General features: G+C 40.5%; 4 protein-coding genes across 4 annotated transcripts; 3 read left to right on the top strand and 1 right to left on the bottom strand.

Annotated features, from left to right (window-relative positions):
* Window positions 1-10,711: 10,711 nt before the first annotated feature.
* Window positions 10,712-12,423, top strand: BCR41DRAFT_356367 (hypothetical protein). The gene has a single exon (XM_022024637.1). The coding sequence runs from the start codon at window positions 10,770-10,772 to the stop codon at window positions 12,315-12,317; it is 1,548 nt and encodes a 515-aa protein (XP_021880218.1). The 5' UTR covers window positions 10,712-10,769; the 3' UTR covers window positions 12,318-12,423.
* Window positions 12,424-14,326: 1,903 nt separating this feature from the next.
* On the top strand, window positions 14,327-15,010 carry BCR41DRAFT_291931 (P-loop containing nucleoside triphosphate hydrolase protein; the record flags this gene model as incomplete). The annotated part of the gene is made up of 1 exon (XM_022020361.1): window positions 14,327-15,010. A coding segment is annotated over one exon (684 nt), but the record flags the coding sequence as incomplete, so codon positions are not given.
* A 949-nt stretch (window positions 15,011-15,959) lies between these two features.
* Window positions 15,960-17,409, top strand: BCR41DRAFT_356365 (hypothetical protein). Its single transcript, XM_022024636.1, has one exon. The coding sequence runs from the start codon at window positions 15,970-15,972 to the stop codon at window positions 17,380-17,382; it is 1,413 nt and encodes a 470-aa protein (XP_021880216.1). The 5' UTR covers window positions 15,960-15,969; the 3' UTR covers window positions 17,383-17,409.
* A 2,080-nt stretch (window positions 17,410-19,489) lies between these two features.
* Window positions 19,490-20,508, bottom strand: BCR41DRAFT_356364 (hypothetical protein). Its single transcript, XM_022024635.1, has one exon. The coding sequence runs from the start codon at window positions 20,349-20,351 to the stop codon at window positions 19,593-19,595; it is 759 nt and encodes a 252-aa protein (XP_021880215.1). The 5' UTR covers window positions 20,352-20,508; the 3' UTR covers window positions 19,490-19,592.
* Between the last annotated feature and the right edge of the window lie 1,707 nt (window positions 20,509-22,215).

The raw sequence follows: 22,215 nt of genomic DNA, 5'->3' as shown, positions 1-22,215 counted from the left end.
CCAATCAATAAAAAAGTTATGCAAAGATACAATTGGTTGTATTTGACTACGATTTTTATTTTCACTTTATTTTGCCCTCATGAAATTTCTAACGAGGCAAGGCAAGAGCCGGCCGCGGCGAAGCCACGGTCTCCGGCTCGTTATAATTATTATGGAAGCAGTTTGATGTACTATTCTCAAATTATTATTTTATACCGCTTTAGTTCTGCCCTCAAGTCTACCTCGCTGTAATTCTGCGTTTAAGTCTACCCCCATGACATATTGCTTGATACTTGATAGTTCTTTTGTCGGTTTAGGATCCACCCGACCAGCCCCAATCTTGAATTTTTGTTTCTTATATTCCTCAGCCTTAGCTTTTGGAACAACAAAAATAAATACAACGTCCTTCTCTGAGCGAATCCACTTTTTTTCTTGAAGCTTTTTAAGAAGTTCTTTGCAAGATTCACTCTTGATACCATGCTTTACATTTGCCGTAATCTGGAGTAGATAATTCGGCGCTATTAGCATATCAACGCAGGCAAAAGTCTTGCTTTTTGGGATCCATAGTTCTCCTTTCATCGATTCCTTGTAAACATCAAAAGCTTCGAAGAATTTAACCGTCGGCTTGGCATCGATGGTGATGGTGATATCTTGCTTTTTCTCTACATCTAGACTCTTGGCCACGAAGGTACAGTCGCCTCTCCGTAGTATGCGACGTATACATATCTCGAGCATAGCTCCTAGATCTACTCCAACTTTGCCATTGACTAATCGATCCAATATCATATCAAAAGTATTGTCGTCCGCTGCTTCGTACACCTTTTCGAGAATGTGATTAGAGGCCCACTCTAACACAAATTGCTGGTGATCTCCTATTGGACGACGATGAAGAAGTCGGCTGCTATATTGTAGTGAATCTTTGGCCTGTTCAAAATATTGTAACAGCTTCAATGGATCCTTGAGGTTGTCGAGGGCTTCTTCTACGCGACTGTATGCTACCCTCCTAGCTCCATCAAGATCTTTTTTATTAAAGTGCAGTCGGCTCGCTGGTTTCTCGAGAACATACCTTGGCACACCACCTATCTTCTCATAGAGTTCCACCATAAATTCTTCGCTGACGATGTTAAAGGTCCGAACCATTTTTCTACACTGTCTTAACTCATCCAGCTCCCATGGTGCCATGTAATAAATCCATACCACCCTCTTTACAATTTCTTGATACATGTTGGACTCGGAAAATAACGTCTTTGGTGATACTGAGAAGATAGTTCGAGCCTTCCTAAGCTCCGGCTTTGGTGAGCTGTCGACTAGGAACCAAGTGTTAGGTAGGTCTAGGAAGGCGGCGAAATCCTTTATATCTCCATTTTGAACAGTAGATGACCCACCAAAAGCGTAGCACATTGAATCCTCTTTTTGCTGGATGATGACAATAGGTGGATCATCCTCGGTACTGGTTGCAAGTAGTCGGATGGCAAAATATATGAGAAAGGATGACTTCCCTATACCAGCCGTCCCTGTAACAACAATACGGTTTCGTGCATCGTCCTCAGCGTTGCAAAACTGTTTGGTGATTAAATCGTAGAGATCCTTGAATTCCTTTCTTACATATAGATCTTGCGCATCGATCACCGGAAGATCCATCCCTGGTAGACTGGATATCACATAATCTGCTAATATTTTGGAACCCTTGATACCACCAGAATTTCGGAGCTCGCGAGCCACGCTAATAATGCTGTAGTAAATACTATCTACTGATAACCTCTCCCCCATGTACGAAAGCAGCTTGACCCTCTCTTTCGAGCTTAGACGCGAGATGGCAGGGCTACCATTCACTATCCCTTTCGTTACAAGCCCCGCTTCTGTAATCGCATCCATAAGAGCATCTCTACTTATACTTGGACGAGCTTTTTTAGAGGGTGACTCTGATAAAAGAGATAGAGTGATCAAAGTCAATATTTTTGATTTATTGCACATCACTCTAAAATGATCAATAACCAGATTCTCGGCCAAAAGCACTCACCAGAATCTCCATCTTGTTTTCTTTTCTGAGCTAAGTATCAAAAGCGAATAATGAGAAAGAATGTTGAGTTATCAAGACACAAACCAAATGGTGATATCATGCACATGGCCGTTTAAGATATAAACCAAGCTTCATCAGCTGGAAATATCAACAATCAGTCCATCAAGAGCCAAAGATATACCTCGCTGCGGTGGCTTGACAAAAACATGGATCGTTTTCCTTGGAAGTTCAGAATTAAATATCTCCCAAAGCTCCATTGACGCGATTGTGAGAGCCTCTTTTGACTCGATTTCTGACTCAAAGATAGCCTCGCCTTTGTCAGGGATGGAGACCTTGTAGAGGGTGAGCTGGTAAGCGTCGATGTCCTTAAATGCATTGGTATTCTTTGCTTTGATGGCTTGCTTGAGTTCGCCGACTGAACGATCAGAAGGAATATTTACAGGAAAACATGAAGCTTCTCCATCAACAATACAAAAAATCTTTAGCTCGGTTGGCTCGAGGATTTTAGGGTCATTGGTGCTTGAAGACTCTTCCTTCGCTTCCCCTTTTCTTTCTTTCTTTTCATACGGTTCAGTTCGAGGTGATGGGCATCGTGATGGTGTTCTGCTGCTTCCCATTGTGTTTTCAAACCTGTTTAAAAACAAGGGCGTAAATAGGCGGAGGACAGAAAATAGGGAAAGGTTGATAAAAATGCTAAAGGATGATAATTCAGTAGCAGGATGGTTCAAAATTGTCTAGAGATGAAGTTGAGGGAGGAAAAGAAAAAAAGAAAAAAAAAAAAAGGAAAGGAAAGGAAAGGAAAGGAAAGGAAAGGCAATGAATGAAGGCTTGGAATAAATAAAAGAGCAAAATTGATGGGAGCAAAATTGGGGTGAAATAAGAAAAAAGTGAAAAGAGGATAAAGGAAGAAAAGGAAGAGGAGAGTGCAAAAATGAAGTGAAGCAAGTTAAAGAAAGGAGCGACAATTGATAAATTTGTTCCTTTATTTCAAGGTTGGGCTATGCTGTGTGTGTGTGTGAGAAAATTTTTTTTCTTGTTCCACAAGACGCCATGCGATTAAAGATTAAATTGGCCCCCAAGTGTGACGTAACATCCTACATATTGGAACGAAAGGGTGTCTGCACGTGCCGAAATGTGACTGCCATGAAGGCAAAGTGACTGCTACAGAGAGTGGCTTTGGCCCCAATATGGCTCCCTGGGTGGAAATAAAGAGGTATCTTATTTGTAAATGAAAAGAGAAAATAAAGGGTAGTGCTCTCTTCATTGCAAATGTCGACACCAAAAAATTTTTGCTCAAAAAAATTTGACCTCTACTCTGAGTACGGTATACCATTCACACAATGTCAACAATATACGATGCGAGAGTATATACATATTATGGGCCTGAACTCTTAGCGTACTTTACCACTCTACACCTTCTTCTATCACATTCCTTGCTTTCACACACTTTACCTTCACATATCTTTCACTCTTCATTTGAAAAGAAAAAAAAAAGATATGTTCCATACATTCATCTGTCAGACCTTCGCCACCTGCCAAATGGGTCATCAAAGCATGGCAAGTCCGGTGAGACGGAGGTTTGAAGAGAGCTTACAAGGAGGAGAACAGGTGAAGGAATATGACTGGGCTTATAGGCCAATCGGCTCTGCCCTGCTTGCATTGCTTGAATAGGAGATGGAAAAAGGGGAAGAAAGGAAAAATGAGGTAGAAAGGTTTAAGACTGCAGCCGAACTTCGATGTAGTGCTTGCTTGACGTAGGTTGCTCTTGCAGCAAGGATGTGTTTGTCCTATTCTAAGGATAGCCAGGCTCAAGTCCTTGGTCTAACGGCACTCACTCCACCGAGTTGATCTCCAGCAGCCGTCCCGCATACCTCCACATGAACAACTGTTCGCTCTCTTTCAATCCCACAATCTCCCTCACAAAAAGAGGACAAGGGACCTACGTACCATACTGATGCATTGTCTATAATAGAGGTAGCTAAATAGCCAAGTAATGATCATAAAAGAGTACCTCCTACACTACAAAAGTAATGCTAGAAAGCCTATCTAAAACTATGGGAATGATAATTTACATTACGTAGTTCTTCTGCGAGGAACAATCTAGTGTAACAGTTAAATTCTAGCATTTTCGCTTGCATACCCGCCATGCTAAAATGCTTAACTTTATTTTTGTTATTGCATTAGGTGAGGAGAATATCGGTTTATTTCCGAAGGGACTACATCTATATAATTCACGTTTATCCACTGTTCTCTACTTTTGCCACTATTACATTTATTTTTATTTTATTTTATTTTTGGATTTTATTATCTATATTAGTTAAAGATCCCTCTCAATGCTACGCCTCATGGCATGTAGCCTGTGCAGCAGCGACAGACATGGCAAGAGACTATGCCCTCAGAATGTAAGGAATGTGGTAAGGCCTTCTTATCTTTTTGTTTTTATGTTTTTGGAATATATAAACATTAATAATATTTTCCCAACTGATAAAGACAGAACGATTTTCCCCAATCGCCTCGCTCCCCCTTCCATTCCACGTCTGTATGTGGGTGCAGTCGTCCAGGCCATGTGCGCAGCTCATACCCAAATAATGAAGAATGAGTGATTTCGGTATTTAACAATCGTAGAAAACTTTTTTTTTATTTTATTTTATTTTATTTTTGACATGGTAGTGGTTGGTGCATGCTGAGCTTAAGCTTATATACCTTCTATAACTTGAATAACGCTGCCAGCAACGATGTGTAGAATGTTGGGTCAATTCGAAGGCAAAGGTTCCTATTTTATATTCATTAGATTTTGTCATTCTTTTTTTAACCCTCCATCATTATTACTTACCTGCAGGGCGAGCACCGTCAACCAGCTCCTACAGTGTATAAATGCAGTATCTGCAGTTGCCTAGGAGTAGATGTAGACCATGCTCAAGTAATAAAGGGTGAGTTTGATTTACAACGGTTTGATTTTTTCGTCTCAGCAATAGACTATTAATCCTTAGTTTTTTCCTGTTTACTGCTTGCTTTAATAGCGTTGTTAGTAACTCAGTGCAAAATGGCGCTAGGCCTGTGTGCACACGAAGTATTGTTTTGAAGATGGTGGAGATGAAAATGAAAGACCCGTGCAAAGACAAGGGTGTGCTACTTTTTGTTCGGTTTTTTATTGGCTTATTATACTGTATTATACATTGCGTGTACTTAATCTTACACAATTACCATTTACCATTTACCACTGACCTTCAGAATACACGAGCGTAAAGGTGATCCTTCTGTTGAGGATGCTCCTTCTACCGAAGATAATTCCTTTGCCGAAGACAACTTTCTACCACCCGCTAGAAAAAGGTTTCAGCAAGATTTCGTTTCGGGTTCCAATATTATGCAATATAGGTACCGGTCAGTTGCCATTATTGCGGTGCCTTCATGTTTATTGAAGAATGTGTGTGCAACGCAGTAGTAAAAGCCGGCCAGAATTTCCTTTATGCTGTGGGAGAGGTCAAGTGGATATTCCTCCACTTAGCCTTGGTTTAACTTCTTGATGGGCAGAGCCGCAAGGTAAGTTATTCCGTTAACACATATAAGCATATAACTGCGCTCTTTCGTTCACGTCCATGGAAGTGAACCTTGATAAAGACCTTGCGAACAACCTATATGGAGTGTACACGCTTCGTATCATTGGAAGGGTTGGTACTCTGATTGATCCTATGACGCCAACTGAAGGCGCTGCCTCTCTGTTCCTGCAGGCTCACGCTCACATTCATGACCCTGCTCAGCAAGCAAGACTCCGTAATAACCATTTCGGGGATTCCTTGATGAAGGCCTGTTGCAGTAACCACAGCAGCTCCTTGAACTACACTACCCGATAGCCCATACGCTCAAAGACGTCAGAGAATGTGCGCACGAGGATATCATGCGGCTGAAGGTCGTCATCCGTGCTGGGCCTCAGCATGAGGGGAGAGGGCAAAGGCGAATGCAGTACAGGCCCTCTCATCAACTGGAATCGTGCTATTGATGGCTGGCGCCAGTAGTAAGGTTTCTCAGCAAGGCATCATAATTGAAAGCAGAGCCAGTGGTTTGAAAAAAACCAGTGAGGTTCATCCAGCTCACGAGAGTCTCCATAATAACCTCTTGCATCCAAAAGGCGAGGACTGGACATATAAAAAATATAAAAAATGGCCTAGGTCAAACCTCTGCAGGGCCTCATGGTGACAGCTATGACGGTAGCGAAAACGGCCAGCTAGAGGTGGATGTAGGTGAGGGCGATGGCCGAGCTAGGAAAAGTCGAGAATACGCCAAGCTGGAGGAGTTTTACACGTACAGGCTGCAGATTCGTCCTTTGAGCTCAACAGACCAGCGATTTTTCATCAGGATGAATACATGCTTGACTTATTAGTACGCTACCGATCAATACAGTAGGCTTGAGGTGGATCAGCTTCAATTCATCAGCGAGAACCAATCTAAGCTGAAGACGGATCCATATATCGGTGTTGTGGGTGCAATTGAACTTAATCTCAGACCTGGGCTATACATGCGGGACATTGTCTACAAGGGTGCTTTGTAAATAAGCATCCTCTCATTTACAACCGTATCTTCCAAATATTCTGCCTTATTTTGTGTTTTATTTTTTGTTTATTTTACTACTGTACATGTATATAGTCTTAACTGATTTTGCTTTATTGTATTTTATCGCGCGATTCGTAAAAAAGACCCAATCAATAAAAAAGTTATGCAAAGATACAATTGGTTGTATTTGACTACGATTTTTATTTTCACTTTATTTTGCCCTCATGAAATTTCTAACGAGGCAAGGCAAGAGCCGGCCGCGGCGAAGCCACGGTCTCCGGCTCGTTATAATTATTATGGAAGCAGTTTGATGTACTATTCTCAAATTATTATTTTATACCGCTTTAGTTCTGCCCTCAAGTCTACCTCGCTGTAATTCTGCGTTTAAGTCTACCCCCATGACATATTGCTTGATACTTGATAGTTCTTTTGTCGGTTTAGGATCCACCCGACCAGCCCCAATCTTGAATTTTTGTTTCTTATATTCCTCAGCCTTAGCTTTTGGAACAACAAAAATAAATACAACGTCCTTCTCTGAGCGAATCCACTTTTTTTCTTGAAGCTTTTTAAGAAGTTCTTTGCAAGATTCACTCTTGATACCATGCTTTACATTTGCCGTAATCTGGAGTAGATAATTCGGCGCTATTAGCATATCAACGCAGGCAAAAGTCTTGCTTTTTGGGATCCATAGTTCTCCTTTCATCGATTCCTTGTAAACATCAAAAGCTTCGAAGAATTTAACCGTCGGCTTGGCATCGATGGTGATGGTGATATCTTGCTTTTTCTCTACATCTAGACTCTTGGCCACGAAGGTACAGTCGCCTCTCCGTAGTATGCGACGTATACATATCTCGAGCATAGCTCCTAGATCTACTCCAACTTTGCCATTGACTAATCGATCCAATATCATATCAAAAGTATTGTCGTCCGCTGCTTCGTACACCTTTTCGAGAATGTGATTAGAGGCCCACTCTAACACAAATTGCTGGTGATCTCCTATTGGACGACGATGAAGAAGTCGGCTGCTATATTGTAGTGAATCTTTGGCCTGTTCAAAATATTGTAACAGCTTCAATGGATCCTTGAGGTTGTCGAGGGCTTCTTCTACGCGACTGTATGCTACCCTCCTAGCTCCATCAAGATCTTTTTTATTAAAGTGCAGTCGGCTCGCTGGTTTCTCGAGAACATACCTTGGCACACCACCTATCTTCTCATAGAGTTCCACCATAAATTCTTCGCTGACGATGTTAAAGGTCCGAACCATTTTTCTACACTGTCTTAACTCATCCAGCTCCCATGGTGCCATGTAATAAATCCATACCACCCTCTTTACAATTTCTTGATACATGTTGGACTCGGAAAATAACGTCTTTGGTGATACTGAGAAGATAGTTCGAGCCTCCATAAGCTCCGGCTTTGGTGAGCTGTCGACTAGGAACCAAGTGTTAGGTAGCTCTAGGAAGGCGGCGAAATCCTTTATATCTCCATTTTGAACAGTAGATGACCCACCAAAAGCGTAGCACATTGAATCTTCTTTTCGCTGGATGATGACAATAGGTGGATCATCCTCGGTACTGGTTGCAAGTAGTCGGATGGCAAAATATATGAGAAAGGATGACTTCCCTATACCAGCCGTCCCTGTAACAACAATACGGTTTCGTGCATCGTCCTCAGCGTTGCAAAACTGTTTGGTGATTAAATCGTAGAGATCCTTGAATTCCTTTCTTACATATAGATCTTGCGCATCGATCACCGGAAGCCTTGTCCCTGGTGGACTGGATATCACATAATCTGCTTTTCCAAAAGATGAACGTTTTAGCCTGGAAGCTGTTCGGGATATTGCTTGGAAGATGTTGGCCTCTGATGTTCTGCTTCCAATGTTCTCAAGCACCGAAACCAACTCTTTACTTGTAAGACGAGGAAGGTTGGCACGCCCATCTACTATGGCTTTTTCGGAAAGTCCTGCTGCTCGAATTGCCTTGATTAAGTTGTCCTCTTCAACTTTGGGTCTTTTGGAGGAAGTTTCGTCGCCCTCGTCGACTTCAAAATTGTCGCGACCCCTCTTTTGACCTGTTTTATTAAATCGAAAAGTATCAAGACTATGTTAGTGTTGCATCTCTATGTTTTCTCAAACACATCAATACCCCAAGTAAAAACCTGACGTGAGATCCATCTCAATAACAAATAAAACAGCTGTATTACAACGAAACAAACATAAAAAAGGCGTGATATCACATGGTGTTGGGCATGAAAATAAGCAAACAAGCTTCATCAATTGAAAATATAACTATCAGTCCGTCAAGAGCTAATACATACCTCGCTGCGGTGGCTTGACAAAAACATGGATAGTTTTCCTTGGAAGTTCAGAATTAAATATCTCCCAAAGCTCCATTGACGCGATTGTGAGAGCCTCTTTCGACACAATTTCTGACTCAACGACGGTCTTGTCTTCGTCAGGAATAGAGACCCTGTAGAGGGTGAGCTGGTCAGCGTCAATATCCTTAAATGCATTTTTCTTCGCTGCCTTGATGGCTTGCTTGAGTTCATCGACTGAACAATTGGAAAGGATCTTGACTGAAAAAGCTGTTGCTTCTCCATCAACAATACAAAAAATCTTTAGTTCGGTCGGCTTGGGGGTTTTAGATCCACTAGTGCTTGGACACTCTTCATTCGCTTCTCCTTCTTTTCTTTTTTCTTTCGTTCCTAACGGATTAAGTCGAGGTGAGGGGTATCGTGACGATGTTCTGCTGCTTCCCATTGTGATTTCAAAACTGTTTAAAAACAAGGGTATAAATGGACAGAGGGCAGAAAATAAGAAAACTTTGGAATATCGGATAAAAATGTTAAAAGGATGTTGATCCAGTTCAAAATTGTGACAATGTAAGTTGTGATGATGATAGGAAAAGTGCATACGCCCAGCGTGACGGAAGGCAAAAGGAGCGACAATTGATGAATTTGTTCCTTTCAGTCAGAACTGTGAGAAAATATTTTTTTTTTAAATCAATCACATGTCATTTTCTTTGTGACGTGACCAATTACTGTAGTTGAGGGGCAAAGGAAGAAGGAATTTACACCAGCGTCAACATTTGCAACAAGTTATTTATTTGATAGAAGAAGGTTTTCCTTTTTACCATCGAAGTTAAAACTTGTTTGTAAACAGAAAACATTTAGGAGTACAAGATTTTTAATCTTAAAAATAAATTTTGGTGGCGACATGGCTTGTGTTTGTCAAAAGATCTTTAGGGCTACGAAGTTCATGTACACATACAAAGGTAGGTTCGTCACCAGCCTGTGTGGCTTATGTGCATTGCACTAACGCTCACTGACAGGCTGGGACCAAACTTGAGATTTTGGGGGAGGTCAACATTTTTTCTTCAAAAAAAATTTCTAAGTCGTACAAACGGCGGGGAAATGGTCCTTTTTTTTTTTTCTAAGTCGAAATATGCCGCTAGATGTTGACCCCCCCAAAATCTCAAGTTTGATCCCAGCCTGTCAGTGAGCGTTAGTGCAATGCACATAAGCCACACAGGCTGGTGACGAGCCTAACCTCCAGCCAAAATATCAAGTTTGGTCCCAGAAGGCAAGAGCAAGCCACATTTGCCTTTCAGCATGTGCATGTGCACATGAACTTCGTCCTCAGACTGGTGACGAGCGTAAAGATCTTTGTGGGAGGGGCTTGTGAGATTGTCTTTTTTGCAAGATGAGCCACAGCGATTTTTTTTTTTTTTTCTTTTGTTGCGCTTGAGAGTAATGTAAAGCTATTCCTCTCTTTGGGCTTGCCAGACTTCATTGGTAAAAGGCAAGGGCCAACAGTCAGCAGTATAGTCAGCCTAGGCTCACGTGCAGATCCAAGCTCAAGACAACTGCTGCGCGGTTGAACCAGTTAAATGCATTGGTTTTTTTTTTTATTTTGGATAAATAAAAAAAGCCCATCCGACAAATGGATGGATAGGATGTTGAAAAAAAAAGAAAGGCATGCAACACATGGAACATATCCCGCACTTTACTCGCCTCTGACTCGTATTGTTCCAACCTACTAATTATTCTTACTCCCTCTTTCTCTTCCATTTCTGTCTTTCCCCCCTCTTTCTTTTCTTCCTTTCATCTCCGCCTCTCCGCCTCTCCTTCTTTGCTTCTTCTCTTTTTTTTTTTTTTTTTTTTTTTTTTTTTTTTCTTCTTCGTCTTTGTTTTTGATCTTCTGCTACAGCACATTTTTCAAATCATGAGCGACACATCAATAACCACTGCTTTACAAGATATGTCGATGGTGAAGTCTTCAAATTCATGTTTGAAAAAAGACATCAACAACACTAACATGAACTGCAATAACAATAGTACTCTTGATTTTAAGCAACTCTGTCCAACAACTTCTAATCCTGATAATGGATCAACAACAACAACAGCAGCAGCGACAACTTCACAAGACATCTTGCCCTCCTCGTCTGTTCCCATTCACTCTGGGGACACATGTAGTGCTTCTACCGAAAAACAGAACGACCCATCATCACTATCGCCACCATTCACAGAAAAAGATTCTACTGTGATTGCGGCCGCAACGACAACAGTACCTACTACAACTCCCCTTTCTGATTCTGATTCTGATTCTACTTCTACTTCTGATTCTACTTCTGCTTCTACTACTGTCCCTATTTCTACTTCAACATCTCTCGCAACAACACCAACGACACCAACGACACCAACAACACCCACTCCAACCGCAGGCACTCTCTCAATCTTACCACCCCTCATCATCACTCAATCCACTATTCGTCTTGACATCGCCTTCGACACCACCTGCCCCTGGTGTTTTGTTGCCAAACGTCGAATCTCTCGAGCGATCCGACTCTTTCATTCTCTTTCCCCTGAAGCCTCCAAAGTTCGTTTCCAAATCCATTGGCATCCCTACCAATTGGATCCTCAAGCACCTCAATCCCCCATCATGAAAGCAAGATTGTACACTCGAAAACACGGCCCTGATCGTGCAGATTTGATCAAAAATCGGGTCGGGAACGCGGCAAAAAGAGAAGGAATAGAGTTTATGAATGCGGAAGAGATTTTATACTGCAACACGTTGAATTCTCACCGGTTGATCTATTATGCAAGAGAGCGAATCGGGAAACAATGGCTAATGCAACTGATTTCATCCTCAGCATCGTCACAATCATTAACATCAGCATCAGCATCAGCATCGTCAGTTCGTAACACCATTCTTGAGGAGTCATTCGCAAGAATAAAACCACTACAAGAAAATAATAACTATAACACCAGCAATAACAACAATAACATCACTAATGATTGTAACAACAACAATGGTGGCGACGAAGAAGAGAGAGAGGAGGAAGAGGAGGAAGAGGAAGAGGAGAGAAGGAAGGAATTGCAGGATATGATGGATGAACTTGGAGCTCTAACTGAGGGTGCAATGGTGGAAGAACTGTTTCAAAGTCATTTTGAACGCGGAGAGTGTGGTGACTTGCCTACGCTCTCCATAATTGCTCGAAAGATCCTATGCGCAGTCGTTGCAGATCAACAAACCAAAGGCCGATTGGACTCCAGCAATGATTACAAAGTGGAAATCGAACAGGAACTTGACAGCATCTCCGCTTATCTCGCTTCAGATGAAAATTTACAAGAAATTAAGAATCAAATCAAAGTCGCTAAGCATGAGCTGGGCATTCAAGGTGTACCTACCACTATCGTTCAGAACACGTACCTCTTGTCTGGAGGCCAAGATCCTTTGACGTTTGTAGAGATTTTCAAGCGCGTTGTATAGCAATCAAGACCAGTAGTATGGTACAAATAAACTCTATCTGATGGATGATGACCCATGATTGGCATTAAATACAACTTACAGATAATAATAAAAGGTTCATCACCATCATAAAAAATCGTTCTAAAGTAACAAGATAACCAATTGATCAAAACCAGAGTCTTCGAGGTCATTTTCCCTCACTAGGAGTGCTTCTGCTCTTGTCTCCACAGACGTCTGCATTGATAGTAATAATATCCCCGTAATAATGCTTGCGCTGACCATTGATGTTTGTTATTCTTGCACGCGTCCCCTATGGCTTCTCTTTCCTTATCATTCGAGACCATACGCGTGTTCCTGTCGTGGCTCATACGCTGTAAATTGGCGTAGCGATGCTTGATAATCGCGTAAGGGGAAGCGAAGAACTTGGCTAACACAAATTCAGTGTTGGCCATTTTTGTGCTTGGAAAAAAAAAAAAAAAAAAAAGTCATTCCCCCGCTTGACAATGAAAGCTTTGATACATTTCGTCCTTTGACGCCTAGAATAGCTTTTATCAGCAGGCTGCTGTGTTGTTGATACAAGTCAGTGGGCTTTAAACCTTGCTGAGGTATAAGTCTTGCTGAGGTATTCGATAGAATGGCCACAGTGGGTCAGCAGCGATAAAATGTACATCAGCATCAATACCTGGGATTGTGGCATATAGGCTAGATAGACATATTGTATTGGTGGTATCACCATTAGGTATGTCAGGACTGGCATCGATAACATTAGATTCCTGCCTGTATTTCTGGCCTTCATTTGGTTGTTTTGATTGGCACCCACAGGATAGAGCCTATTTCAACGAATATAAATTGCCCAGCATTGAGGAGTAGGTATCCATAGTAGCCTCTATCGTAGCGGAGTTCATTCCATCGAATACAGTGAGCCCCAACAGTACAAAAGTGTAGAAGGCGCGAGCAAAGCTTTGAACTCCTGAAAGAGTAGATATATGGGAGGATTATGGTGACAGCAAGGGCATTGGAGATCTATTTGATATCATTGGTCCATCCATAATCTCTGCGCAATGTTTTATGACAACTGTGCCCAGCGAAACATACGATCGGTAGGCTAAGCGAGGCGATGGCCAGGAGTTGGATCCATATCCTGAGCCATCGAGTCCAATAGGGTCGATATCTTTTGGACACAGAATGGAAAGAAGTGGTAAATACTAATTGAGAAAGCAAGGATTGCCTTTTTCGTCATATAGCTGCATATTTCTTTACAAATTAAATTCCAAACTCTCGGAGGCATGCATAGTCTCACGGTTATTTCTAACCGTCTTCATGCATTCTTGTTTAAAGTGGTTTTTCCCTCGATGCTCGGGGTGCTTGGCGAAGAAGTATTTTCTGCATTTTAGGATTTGACTCAGGATGGCGAAGTATTTTTTTGCACTTTAGGTTTTGGTATCAGAGTAAAGCGAAGTATTTCTTGCAACACTTTTCGTTGACAAAGTATTTCTTGTAACACCTTTTCGTTGACAAAATATTTCTTGTAACGCTTTTTTGTTGACAAAGTATTTCTTGTAACGCTTTTTTGTTGACAAAGTATTTCTTGTAGCACTTTTTCGTTGGCGAAGCATTTCTTGCATTTTAGGTTGCCCGGGGAAAAAGAGTAGACAACCGGCTGCTTTTGATTGCGATCACAATATGAAAACTATGGACAATAGATAGTCTAGCGGACGTGGTTCGTCTTATTGCTACTTTGCAGTTGTTTAAGGTTTGAAGTCCACAACATTTAAATAGAGCCACATCTCCACTTTTTTCTATAATGCATGCTTCACTCCCAAGCCCTTCAACCTCTAACACCTAACCATCAACCCCAATCCTTACGAATCATTGCCTCCAATCCAAACCCTTGTGCCTTGTGCTCTCAGTATCCCAGGCCTTTGCGCTTCAATTTCAATTGCTTTGGCCCCTCCATCCTTCTTCTACTGTATTATCTCAGAGCAGACTATTAGGCCATTATGACACGTCGCCAAGAAAAGCGAGCAAAGATAATCCTCGTAATGGGAATGACCGGCGCGGGGAAGAGCTATCTGATCAGGGATATATCCGGCCAGGATGTCGAAGTTGGAGATGATCTAGAATCATGCACTCAGAACATTGAGCCGATAACCTGCGAGATTGATGGCGAGCTAGTCACTATCTTGGACACGCCTGGATTTGACGACACCAAGCGTTCTGACACCCAGGTTCTAACTGATGTGGCTGAATACCTCGCCGTGCTCTACTCAGGCGACTATAAAGTCTCTGGCATTATATATCTCCACAATATTGCAGAAACTCGACTCCGTGGCAGCAATGTCAAGAACTTGGAGATGTTTGATAGACTCTGTGGCAAGGACGCATATGGCAATGTTGTGATGCTGACAAGAGGTTGGGGTTTGCAAACAACTCCATCTGCACTCAAAAGGGAGTTACAGCTCAAAGACAAGCACTGGCGTGATTATCTGGTTGAAGGCTGCAAGTTGGATCGATACCAGGACCGCGATGACCTCATTCGAATCTTCAAGGCAATGCTTTGTAACAGGCCCGTAGCGCTCAAGATCCAGCAAGAAATGGTTGTTGAGAGGAAAGGATTGCTCGAGACTGCAGCAGGACAGCACATAAACCAAGAGCTAATAATTCAAAAGAAGGCTTTTGACGAGGAGCTGGCATCAATTATTCGACGTTACGACAATGAGACGGAAAAAATGAAGGCAAGATTGGATAAGATGCGATTGGAGGTGGAGGCTGAACTAAAGAAAGTTGAGACAGATAAACTCATGTTGGCAGATACCTTAGAACGTGCAGATGCGGCGTCTAGAGCAGGTATGAGGGACCTGTTTGACCAGTTGGAGAAGGAGCGAAGGGTCGAGAGAGAAAAATACGAGCAGAAGCTAGCGGAAGCTGAAAACGAAAAAAATGGGTTGGCTCGAGAAAAGGCAGAGTTGGAAGCAATGTTCAGCCATCACCGAGAACAACAGAGAATCAAGAAGAAAGAGCGAGGGTTCTGGAATGATGTTATCGCCGCCCTTCTGGCAGGCCTAGTGCTAACAGCGAATGCGTTTGGGCTCGGGCTTTACTAGCCTGCATGCTATGGTTCTATCATGATCGGCTCTTGCAACAATAAAGGAAATGTAAACGAATTTTTTTGTAAAGAACCTTATTAGGGCCCTGCCTGGGTGAGCTTTTGTGATGCAATGATCGGCGATGTTTTTACCTGATCTTTTTTATTTTATCTAACATACACTCTCGTTGAAATAATTTTATCCGCTAAACGAAGGATATTTTTTTAATACTGGTATTGAGAGAATAAAAAGTTAATATTGATACCAGGCAAAGGCAAAGGAAGGGAGAAGAGCTAACTTTTAGAGAGAGGACTGGATCAAAGTCGTTTGGATAAGTTGATGAAAGTCAAATGCGCAAATTTGCCCGTTTTACGACCCAGAAGCTTAATATTGCCATTTCCATTTGCAACTGAATTTGGTAGTCGGTGGTTTACATGTATTTTATTTGACTGTTGTTTCATGAGATGCCCTTTCTACGGTTAAATTACATCATAACATTTACACTTGAGTATAAATAATAAATAATAAATAAATCTTACAGATCAGATCGTAACATTTAAAAAAAAAAAAAAAAAAAAAAAAAAAGAATGCTTAGTCAAACTCGGCTCATGGCAGGGCGATGCACAGCAACGCTTACAAGTCTAACATTCAAGAGAACGACTTCGATCACAAGAATAAGAAGGACGATCGGATCGAATTGCAATGATCACTTTTTTCATCCAACCCTGTCACGCACTTTTGCTTCCACGTCCAGTCCGAAGCGATCTGAACATTTCAATATCACTAACAATATCAATACTAACATCAACCGACATCGTCAAGGAGAAACAGCATCAAAAGAGAGCGCAAGGACTGAAGAGATTACTGCTGCTACTACCTCTACGACTTCCCGGACCCTCAATTACACACGACAGGAACTCGAAGCCATATCGATTTCTGATCTAAAGCAAATTCTTCGAGATAATGGGCTCAAGGTGACTGGTCGTAAGAAGGAACTTACGAATCGTTTATTGAAGCATCTTCAGGAACAACAACAACAGCAACAGTACCCTACAGACGTTAGTATGAAACCATTATCCTCATTGTCACCATCATCAGGAAACATTGCAGCTGATGGAAATAGTGTGGCCGCTACCACTACCACTGCCATTAGCAAAAACCATTATAATAATAGCAGTAGTAACAATAGCCGCAGTGGTGGTATTTCTGAAGCCAAGGAAGGAAAAGAAGACACGGTAACCAAAGGACGACTTGAGGCTGAGAAGAGGCTGAAGGAACAAATGGAGAAGGAACAACAAGAGAAAAAGGAAGCACAGTTGAAAGAACAACAGAAAAAGGAGCAATTACTGAAGGAGCAGCAAGAGAAGGAGCAGAGACTGAAGGAAGCACGATTGAAAGAGCAACAAGAAAAGGAACGGAGGTTGAAAGAGCAACAAGAGAAGGAGGCACGATTGAAAGAAGAAAAAGAAAAGGAACGAAGACTGAAAGAGCAACAAGAGAGGGAGGCACGGTTGAAAGAACAACAAGAGAAGGAGGCACTGTTGAAAGAGCAGCAAGAGAAGGAGGTAAGGCTGAAAGAACAACAAGAGAAGGAAATGCGATTGAAAGAACAGCAAGAGAGGGAACAAAAGCTGAGAGATCAGCAAGATAAAGAAGCACGATTGAAGGACCAGCAAGAGAAGGAGCGTTTGCTCAAGGCTCAACAGGAACAAGAGACACACCTTAAGCAGCAACAACAGCAACAGTTGCCGCAACAAGAAGAGGTAAAAAAAATTGAGGAAGCACGTCAAGTGGATACGATTCAAAAGTCTCGTGCTGAAAACAGTGGTCATGAAGAGTGGGCACGAGAAAAGATTCCGCTAGGCACCAAAGCCACAGCCACAGGCATGGGAATCGCCATTGTTGCCTGGTTCCTCTCTGGCAAGCGCGATCGAAGGACAAGAGCTCAAGAATTGGAAGCTCAAGAGCACTCGAAAGCAACTGACCATAGTCAAGGTTAAGGAACCAAAGGTATCCATCCATCCACCCATTCTTTTAAAGAATAAAAAAAAAAAAAAAAAAAAAAAACATAGAACATAAAACACAAAACATAGAAAACAAAGAACACATAGAACACAGAGCATAGAACATTGAACACAAAACATTAGCATCCAACATAGACATAACCATAGAACATGAACACATTAAATCTCTTTACTTTCTTTTTGCATTTAGTCTTGTGTCTTGTGACAACAAAAAATATTCACTGACACATGAGAAGCAAAAAAAAAAAAAAAAACCACCAGGAGTTTGGGCTTTGACCAGCCTTTGCTAACGTATGAAGATGAAGATGTTTCTTTGATCTCTTTTCTTTTTCACCTTTTTTTTTTATTTTTTTTACTTTGAAGTGAGGGCAAATATTTGCTAATAGATGATTGTCTGGATATCTAGGGAAAAAAGATTCAAACGCATGATATGGCATGGGAGAGGGCTGTGTTGTAGGAGCATTGTCAAAAAATCATGCTAATTGACTTTCGACGCCCTTCCCTTTTCAACTGGGTACGACTGAGTAACAAGGTTAATGTTAAGACCTAATTAATATGTTTAATGGGTATATTTATACAATAATGCATTATGCAAAAAAAAAAAAAAAAAAAAAAAAAAAAAAACGCCTTCTCCTTGGCTTGAGTGTGTACAATTTAATATATAAATATAATCATGTATTTGCCTCGCTCGAAAGAGTAGATTTTTTAGTGCAATTTTTTTTTTTATATCTGTATTCTGAAAGGCTTTTCTCTGACTTTCCTGACAGCCAATGTTTTATAATGTTAATGTGTGCAACGAGTGTGGGGAAAAGGGAAAGAGCCCTTAGCCTTTTCCCCTTCTTTTCTTCTTCATCGTACAGCCCTAATTGCTAATTGCTTCGTTAGTTAATTGTTCAGGTTCTTTTCTTCATCTTCATGCTAAACACGCTAACAATCAGTCAGCATGTCATCGCGATTAAGAGTGTCACCATAACAATAACGAACGTTGGGTTGAACACAAGACAACAAGCAACAAAGTAACAACCACAAAAAAAAAAAAAAAAATTCTCAGACAAATGAAAATCGCGATTAAACCTATCCGAAATTGCTCTTTACGGTTGAATGCATAGACTAGCTTGCTATTATCACAAATTGGTAGACTTATTGTTATTACATATTGTTATTATCGGCTCAATGGACGTGTTGGTTAAAGAGTGGAGAGGAAAAAAAAACTATTATGTAGTCCTCTGTTGTAAAAAAAAAAAAAAAAAAAAAAAAAGCGCGCACAATCACACTGGATTTTTTTGGTTAGATCTAAAATAATTACTATTACGATTATTAGTTATTCCTCAACTAGGCTCTACACCAGTAAAATAACTCATCCTGGTTTTTTTTTTTTTTTTTTTTTTTTTACAAATGAGAAAATAGTATGACGATTAAAAAAAAAAAAAAAAAAAAAATACGGATTAAAAGCTTTTGTAAACTTTGTCATTGCATAACTCAGCTCTTTCAAAAAAAAAAAAAAAAAAAAAAAAAAAAGTAGAGCTGTGTCAAGCAGGCCTCAGAGTTCTTGTTAAATTGTTTAAATCGAACTGTTCAAGATTGTCAAATTGTCTCCAACGTTTTGACCATCTTGAAAAAAGGATTTGAATGATTCTTTTTTATAATTATTATTATTATTATTTATTTTTATTTTGAAGTTTTTTTTTTTTTCTTGATTCTTGCCAGTTAATCAGACTATATTTACAGATTTTTTTTAAACTAGCTGGGTAAAGAAGAGAAAAAAAAAAAAAAAAAGAAAAAAAAGAGGAAGACTATTGTAGCAAAGGTATAAGGATAATATTCTAATAAAAAATAAAAAAACAAAAAAACGATAAAATTGCTTCTCATTGCCCTTTTTCATCTAATGCTACACAAAAGACATTTAAAAAAAGGGAGGCCAAGGGAAGAAGAGGAGCGGTCATTGAATAAAGCTCCAAAAGTTTGGAACAGAGACAGAAAGAGAGAGAGGTGTGTGCCGTGCATGGATTGGCATTTGTTGCGTGGTTCTGAAAGATGAATGATGTACAGTTAACAATGCGCAAATTGGAAGAGATGCAAGATAAAAATAAGTAAAGAAAAAAAAAAAAAAAAGCAAGGGGGAAGGCAGAGGAAGGAAAGCCCAGGTAAGGTTTTCTGTTGTTGTTGTTGTTGTTGTTGTAGTAGTATTAATAGGCTTGATCATCATATTCGTCTTGGACCTCATCCTGACGATCTTCAAACTGAGAGAGATTGACGATGGGCCAGGCAAGCATTTCCTCCTCTGTCGGTTGTTCGCTCTCGACGATCAAAGACCGAGCTCTGGAGATGGATGGCTGGTTTTCATTTTGTTCTTCAAGAGGGACCTCCTGTAAATCTTCGGCATACAAGTCAAAGTGAGCACCTTTGTTGAGCAGGATGCTCTCATGAGAATCTGTGTTGGCCGATTCATCGTTCGAGGGTTCTTCTTGGTTCAGGGTCTCGAACTCTGAATCGGTCATCCAAAGACCCATGGATTCTTCCTGTCGTCTCCTGACGGCCTCGGGATCTTGATCGAGTTGTTCTTCCTCTTGGTTATCCAACAACTGATCGCGATCCTGCTCCACCTTTTCGAGCTCATCTTGTTCCTTTTGGAGACGAGCAAACTCTTCACCCTGTGGGGTTTGACGTGGATGGAGTCGCTGTTGACGATAGTATTGTTCTTGTTGTTCTACTTTTTCGACCAGGCGAGCAAGAGGGGAGGGATCTTCGGTGTTGAGATCGACTTTGATGGTGATGGGACGAGAGATTGTATGGAAGGGAGTGTTGGAGGGAGAACCGGATGTGGATGTGGAATCTACTGATTTGGATTGAGGTGATGATCTTGGATTGCCGATAGGAAGGGAAGTGGTAGTTGTGCAGATGGACAGGGCCAGGAAGCAGGCCAAAGCATTTGTTATCTTTGTCATTGTGTGTGGTTGTAGATGTGGTTCGTCGAAGTTCTTTGTAGTAAGTAGTAGTAGTAGTAGTAGTAGTAGTAGTAGTAGTAATAGTAATAGTAGTAGACAGAGAAAGAGATTGATAAAGAGAGAGAGAGAGAGAGAGAGAGAGAGAGAGAGAGAGAAACGAAAAAGACAGAGAAAGAGAGAAAGGACAATGTGTGAATGTATGAACGTATGAAGAAAAGAAAAGAAAAAGAAAAGAAAAAAGAGAGGAGAAAAGGAATGGTTTTATAATGTCTCCACAGAGAGAGTAAGCAAAAGAGGTCTTTTCTAGTCTGTCCAGTGAGGTGATATACATTTTATTTTATTTTTTATTTTATTTTATTGTGTTTTATATATTGTATATATCGATATCGATATATACACTTGCTGAACAGTACATAATCAAGTCTTTGTTTTATTTTATTTCGTTATATTTCTTATGTTTTATATTTTATTTGTCCAAAAGAATTTTAAATTGCACTCAACTCACTCCCATTCAATCCTACTCAATACAATCGCATCCTTATTCAATACCTCTCTGTTCTTATTGTTGTCTATCCTAATGTGTTGTATGCTGTAAAAAAAAAAAAAAAAAAAAAAAAAAGAGTGAGGGCAAATATTATAAATCCCAGTGGAATAACAAGGAAGCATTGATTGGGAATCAAGGCTTGATGTTCACTCACAGTAACATCCATATCCATGTTCAATATACATCTTATTCACACCTTCAGACAAATTGGTCAATTAAATTTCCAATTTCACATCCAACTTCTTTGACGGACCAAACACAGCTCTTCTCATACCCGGGCTTATCATAATCCGACGGTTCCTATCTCTTTTCTTTTTAATTCTTGCTCTCAAAGACACTGCAATATCCACCAATATCCTCAATTTCTGCGAATACTTGAGAATATCCGACTCGGCAACTCCAATGAAAACTTTATGAAAAAGAAACCTAGTTTTTCTCATCTCAAATGTAATAAAGAGAGGAATAGATAAATAAATAAAAAAAATAAAAAAACGAAATGACAGCAGAATTGCTTGACAATTAAAGAAATTTTTTGATAATGATGACAAGTAATGTTTAAAAGAAAAGAAAATGTATGATGATGATGATGATGATGATGATGATATTGACGACTATGGCTTTGACCTTTTTGAACTATGGTGATAGACAAACTACAAGTAGTCCATTACACATTGCTTATACATCCAAACCCTTCTTTATAATTGCTTATATTCAGCCTTTGCTTAGTCTAGCAAGTTCAACGCGAACAATTTTTTTTTTTTCTTTCACTTACCCAACCATTGCACATCCATTGACCCATTAAGAGGGCAAAAGACCCTTTTGCTCTGATTCGCTCGGTATAGTAGACTAACCTGACTATAGTCCTCTTTGTCTCTACCTCTCTAGCAATGACTTTTTTTTTTTTTTTTTTTTTTCAATCTGCTCTATTTGTGTCTTATTTTTTCTCAGCCGCCTTTGTTCGTTTGTCCTGAATGAGCACAAGTCTTTTTTAAAGGAGCTGCTCTACCCATCTACCCATAGCACGCTATTATAAACGCTGCAATTAGTCCAAATAGCGCAAAGGGTGCAACAAAGGGATTGCTGAATCGATTTGCTGGGCAAGACCTCTGAGGTACCACAATGTGTTATTTTTACAGAATGTGTGTTATGCACCAGAAAACCTTCTCAAGCTCTGTCTGCTCTGTCTGCTCCACCATAGACTCTGCCTGCTGTATAAATATATATTTATACTGTATACAAATGTGTGTGTGTGCGTGCTCCAGATGTCTGAATATTTTTATCAAACTGTCTTTTCAACGTTGGTTCATTTGCTGTAAAGTT

Source organism: Lobosporangium transversale (genome assembly GCF_002105155.1).
Source record: "Lobosporangium transversale strain NRRL 3116 chromosome Unknown BCR41scaffold_25, whole genome shotgun sequence".
Lineage (NCBI taxonomy): Eukaryota > Fungi > Mortierellomycota > Mortierellomycetes > Mortierellales > Mortierellaceae > Lobosporangium > Lobosporangium transversale.
Note: the sequence above shows the minus strand (reverse complement) of the source record. Positions and strands in the feature narration are given on the sequence as shown.

Excerpts from the sequence above, each read along its gene's own strand:
- BCR41DRAFT_356367 (XM_022024637.1), top strand. The coding sequence starts at position 10,770 with ATGAGCGACACATCAATAACCACTGCTTTACAAGATATGTCGATGGTG.
- BCR41DRAFT_356365 (XM_022024636.1), top strand. The coding sequence starts at position 15,970 with ATGCTTAGTCAAACTCGGCTCATGGCAGGGCGATGCACAGCAACGCTT.
- BCR41DRAFT_356364 (XM_022024635.1), bottom strand. The coding sequence starts at position 20,351 with ATGACAAAGATAACAAATGCTTTGGCCTGCTTCCTGGCCCTGTCCATC.